Source organism: Jaculus jaculus, chromosome 2 (assembly GCF_020740685.1).
Source record: "Jaculus jaculus isolate mJacJac1 chromosome 2, mJacJac1.mat.Y.cur, whole genome shotgun sequence".
Lineage (NCBI taxonomy): Eukaryota > Metazoa > Chordata > Mammalia > Rodentia > Dipodidae > Jaculus > Jaculus jaculus.
This window is the reverse complement of record NC_059103.1, coordinates 213,261,639-213,267,018: the sequence shown is the minus strand read 5'-3', so window position 1 is coordinate 213,267,018 and position 5,380 is coordinate 213,261,639. Positions and strand designations below refer to the sequence as shown.

General features: G+C 57.2%; 1 protein-coding gene across 2 annotated transcripts; it reads left to right on the top strand.

Annotated features, from left to right (window-relative positions):
- Window positions 1–152: 152 nt before the first annotated feature.
- Gpt (glutamic--pyruvic transaminase) lies at window positions 153–4,619 on the top strand. 2 transcript variants are annotated; one of them, XM_004656430.2, is made up of 12 exons: window positions 153–913; window positions 1,797–2,095; window positions 2,230–2,319; window positions 2,396–2,504; window positions 2,599–2,732; window positions 2,881–3,124; window positions 3,286–3,365; window positions 3,453–3,589; window positions 3,680–3,854; window positions 3,959–4,114; window positions 4,195–4,307; window positions 4,380–4,619. In XM_004656430.2, the coding sequence occupies exons 2-12, from the start codon at window positions 1,934–1,936 to the stop codon at window positions 4,468–4,470; spliced, it is 1,491 nt and encodes a 496-aa protein (XP_004656487.1). In that variant the 5' UTR covers window positions 153–913; window positions 1,797–1,933; the 3' UTR covers window positions 4,471–4,619. The 2 variants fall into 2 exon arrangements, with proteins under 2 accessions (XP_004656487.1, XP_044998658.1); XM_045142723.1 differs by having other exon boundaries at window positions 3,665–3,854.
- Window positions 4,620–5,380: the final 761 nt, after the last annotated feature.

The window sequence follows — 5,380 nt, the reverse complement described above, 5'->3', positions numbered from 1 at the left end:
GCCTTCCCTTGTGTCTCGCTGGGGAGGGGCAGGTAGTGCTGCTGGTTTTGGTGCCACCCATGCCCAGGAGCACACCAGCCTATAGATGCACACTGGGGCTGACAGGTGGCAGCCCTAGCTTGTGTGGGAGGCCCCTGGCCATAGGCAAGAAGCCTAGCCTTCACCCATGCCTTCTTTGGCTGTGTTCAGCTTCTTGGAGGCCCTTCTGTAACCCTTTGCTTTCCTGAAGGCAGCAGGGTACTTTAGAAGGAGACTCTTAGGGGTGACTATGCAGAGGTACAGGGACTCTGCCTGGAAGGAAGGCATTGTTTTCTACAGGACTGGGCCAGCTTGGGCAGGGTAAAACAGGAACAAATCTGGCATCAGGCATTTCCCAGGGCCATGGGTGCCAGTTCCTGGCATGCAGCCTTGATCCTAGGCCCTGCCTGCCAGCTTCTGCCTGGGTTGGTATAGGTGACAAGCAGTTGGCCACTCAGGCTGTGTTGGCTGGGCACAATGCAGTAGGGTGAGAGGGGCCCCTTAGGGGCCTCAAGCTGGAGGGAAAAGGGCAATTCCAGATCATATTCATAGCTGGTATGATTTGTACCAGTACTGGATGGCAAGGGTTCAGGCCACCCTCTGCTCCTGTAGGCATTGACTTACTCAGTCTAAGTGTGTCCAGGGCCCGCCCTTCTTCCAGTATCTGTGGTTGGACGGTTGTTGTCCTTGGGAGGGCTGGGGGACGGCCAGGGGCTGGCTGCTGGTTAAATTTAGAGTAGGGTAATACAGCTGCCTTAGGTCCACCTGCCACCACTGTCACTACTTGGGCCCTGCTGCCAGGGTAGGGGATGGGTCCATATTAACCTGTGCTCTGGCCTGAGGAACAGAGAGAGGCCAGTGGGCCAGGAGGTTGCCTTGGCAGCAAAGCCAAGAGGTAAGTGTGTGCCCTTCTTCCAGGGCTGCATGAGGCTTGTCTCCAACCCTGCAGGGGCAGAGGGGTCAAGGTTCACCTTGGGCTTGCTCAGCTGCCTGCTCCCTAGGCCTCAGCTCAGCATAGATAGATGGGCTTAGGGGCTTGGGTGACCAGCCCTGAGCAAGACCTTGTAGCTTTATGCAATGCTTGCAGAGGTGGGGCTCTGAGGGCCTATCACAGCCCACTTCCTTCTCTCTACCAATCAGGTGCGAGAGGGAACTTAGGTGATCCTTGGCCTGGGGTGTGGCCCCAAGGGCAACCTCAGTTGATGTGTGTTGAAAGGACATGAGGGCAGGGTGAGGGGTCTGAGGGTCCAGGACTAGTCTGCCCTGTCTCCAGTCCCCTCCTTTCCCCATAGATCTTTTCAGTGCTCATTCAGGACCAAAGTCCAACCACAGCACTTTTGCAGTCCCCATGGAACTCAGAGACTGAACTTCTCACTCCCCTCCCCCAATGTCCCCCAGATTCCTAAGGCCTAGCTCAGTTACCTAGGAGACAGGTTCATAGACCCAAGCAAAAATGGGAGCTCTGAAAGGGCTAGGCCTCCACTGGGCCCTGTTGGCATTAAATCTGCAATGTCTCCTAGCTCCATTTTCACTAGGCCGAGGTGCTGAGCTCTCCCCTTTCCCAGTATGTCAGTTGTTGATCCGTCTGTCCCTACCCCCTATGTGGGTCTCCTGATCCCCTATCATGGGGACACTGGGCGGCACTGGGCCTCACCCCAAGCCCCGCCTGCCTGCCACCTCACCCATTCCCTCTGGCTCCCTGGGGCAGAACTGTGCCCAGACGGGTGGGGCAGGGCCCAGGCTGCTCCAGCTCCTTCAGCCCTTTCTGTCCCTTTCAGTAGGGCCAGCAGGCTGCTGTGAAGAGGGTGCTGTCCTACCTTGAGCCCCTGTGCAGGCCTCCTCTGCTCAGCCCCAGTTCCTCATCTGGACCCTTTTGCGGACTCCTCAGCCACCATCCTGCCTGGTCTAAGTAGTCATGGCCTCAAGAGTGCGTGATCAGAGCCAGGCTGGAAGGAATGGGTTGAAGGAGAAGGTGCTAACTCTGGACACCATGAACCCATGTGTGCGAAGGGTGGAGTATGCTGTGCGGGGACCCATAGTGCAGCGCGCCCTGGAACTGGAGCAGGAGCTGCGCCAGGTATTGCCTTGGGCTACTTGCTGCCCTTGTGCTTCGCTTCCTTGCTGAGTTGGCCCTTAGCCCAGGGCATATGGGACGAAAGCACAGGAGTGACAATGCCCGATCTCACTACACCTGCAACTCATTTCTCCCAGGGTGTTAAGAAGCCCTTCACTGAGGTCATCCGTGCCAACATTGGAGATGCACAGGCCATGGGGCAGAGGCCCATCACCTTTTTGCGCCAGGTGAGGCAGCTGCACTACTTGACAGTCATCCTCACCATCCTCTGAGTGCCCTGGCCCCAATACTCGCTTCTTCCAGGTTCTGGCCCTCTGTGTCCACCCCAGTCTTCTGAGTAGCCCTGACTTCCCCGAGGACGCCAAAAGAAAGGCAGAGCGCATCTTACAAGCATGCGGGGGTCACAGCCTGGGTGAGTGCCTGTGCGGGATAGGTCTGAATCCCAGAGAAGATCAGGGAGGGAAGACCCATCACCCTCACGGACCCACCCCGCTCTTGTGGTCCAGGGTCCTATAGTGTCAGCTCTGGCATCCAGCTGATCCGGGAAGACGTGGCCCAATACATAGAGAGGCGCGATGGAGGCATCCCTGCAGACCCTAACAACATTTTCCTGTCCACGGGAGCTAGTGACGCCATCGTGGTAGGCCGGTCTAGGGCAGGGGCAAGACACAGTGACCCTATGTGCTCAGATGGTCGGGCTCACACTGATCCTGCGGGGCCTGCTCAGGGCAGGGAATGCGAACAAATCTGGGCCACGACAACTTCATGCCTCCCTCTCTTGCCTGCAGACCGTGCTGAAGCTGCTGGTGTCCGGCGAGGGCCGTGCACGCACAGGCGTGCTCATTCCCATCCCTCAGTACCCACTCTATTCTGCTGCACTGGCCGAGCTGGACGCCGTGCAGGTGGACTACTACCTGGATGAAGAGCGCGCCTGGGCTCTGGATCTGGCGGAGTTGAGGCGCGCACTATACCAGGCGCGTGACCTCTGCCGCCCACGTGCGCTCTGCGTCATCAACCCTGGCAACCCCACCGGTGCGACTCCCCCCCCCACCTCCTTTTCCCCCAGGACCCCCTCCCTCCTGGGACCTGCCCTAGCTGTCCTACCCCAAGTGTTCTTGGGCTCATCTCCAGAGGTAAGAGCCTGGGTACCAGTCACTGACCCTGCCAGTGCTGCATCTGTCCTTGCACCCCAGGGCAGGTGCAGACCCGTGAGTGCATCGAGGCAGTGATCCGATTCGCCTTTGAAGAAGGGCTCTTCCTGATGGCTGATGAGGTGCAGACAAGGGAGTGCGTGGGGGGAGGGGCAGCAGCGTAGCAGCCGAGCCCCGGGCACCATGCGGTGACACTGCGGACCCTGCAGGTGTACCAAGACAACGTGTATGCCGAGGGCTCTGAGTTCCACTCGTTCAAGAAGGTGCTCATGGAGATGGGACCACCGTACTCGACACAGCAGGAGCTTGCTTCCTTCCACTCAGCCTCTAAGGGCTACATGGGCGAGTGTGTGCCAGAGTTGGGGGAGGCTTTCGGTCCCTGACCACCACACATACCCCACTTTCCAACCGGGTCAACAAGAACGTTCCTTGGCAGGTGCGGGTTCCGTGGTGGCTATGTGGAGGTGGTGAACATGGATACAGACGTGCAGCAGCAGATGGGGAAGCTGATGAGCGTTAGGCTATGCCCGCCAGTGCCAGGCCAGGCCCTACTTGACATGGTGGTCAGCCCACCCACACCCTCTGATCCGTCCTTTGCGCAGTTCCAAGCAGTGAGCAGACTGGGCCAAGGGTGTCTGGCGACCCAGTTGGGGTGGAGCTTAAGGGGGACACAATGGGTCTCTGTCCTGTCCTCATTACTCCTCCATGGTTGCAGGAAAGGAGGGAGGTGTTAGCTGAGCTATCAGCCAAGGCCAAACTCACAGAACAGGTCTTCAACAAGGTTCCTGGCATCCACTGCAACCCAGTGCAGGGCGCCATGTATTCCTTCCCGCGCATGCAGCTGCCCCCACGTGCGGTGCAACGTGCTCAGGTGTGGGAATGCAGCGTGGGGCGGAGCTGCGGGTGGGGCATGAGTAGGAGTGCTGCACCTTGACACCCTTGGCATTCCAGGAACTCGGCCTAGCCCCTGACATGTTCTTCTGCCTGCGCCTCCTGGAGGAGACAGGCATCTGCGTGGTGCCTGGGAGTGGCTTCGGGCAACGGGAGGGCACCTATCACTTCCGGTGAGATCAGGTGTGCACTACCCCTACCCACAAGTACCTCTGCATCCCAGACTTACCGCTGGCCCCTTTCAGGATGACCATCCTTCCACCCATGGATAAACTGCGGAAGGTGCTGGAAAAGCTGAGCCATTTCCACACTGAGTTCACTCGCGAGTTCTCCTGAGGCCACTGCTGAAACCACACTGTATATCCTGAATGACCAGATTGATGGTCCTTGGGGTCTCAGAACCCTCAGGACTTTCTGCTTTTGCCTGCAGTCTGGGCACCTGCCTCTTGAAGGTCTCTATCTAATAAAGCTGGGTGCCTGCCTGACTCAAGGTGGCTTCATGAGCGACCTCAGCTTTTGGCATACTTGGTTGCCTTTGTGTAGGCCTGGGGATCCCACCTGAGGGACACTAGGCTCACTGGAGGAGTGGTCAAGGAGAGCTCCCAGAGAGAAGGGCCTTTTAGGCTGGCATCCATTTGTTCTAGAGAAGTGCATCTGTGGGATGGTCCTCTACTGTGGTCTCAGGTTTGGAGCACACATAGCCCCTTACAGAAAAATTAACTGACATATCAGTGATGAGTGTGAAGACAGGCATGGACCACGTGTGCCTTTTGGGGCTACCAAAGAACCACCATAAAGGGGATGAGATAACGTGATTCCAGGGGCAGGGATCACAAAGGGGCCACATTAGAAACAATATCTTCTCCTGGGGAACACAGATATGTCCCTTGTTCTGGCCCTTCCACAGGATGGAGCTGGTGGGCAGCATGGCCACCAACTCAGGAAGGACAGAAGCTTGATGACCAGTGTTCACCTGAGTGCAGAGCAGAGGAGGTCCTTCGGCAAATCCATACTAGGGTCCCTGGGGGTTGACAGGTGCTGGCAGCATTCCTTAGAAAGAGATGAACATCTGATGTACGCATTGCATAGTAGACACTGCTGCGGTTCACTTGTTTGTTCCACAGTGTCCCTCTGAGATAAAATAAAAAATACATATTTGTGAACAAAGATGACAGAATGAGAATGGGCACGCCAGACCTCTTGCCATAGCCAACAAACTGTAGATGCATCTTTGTACATCTGGCTT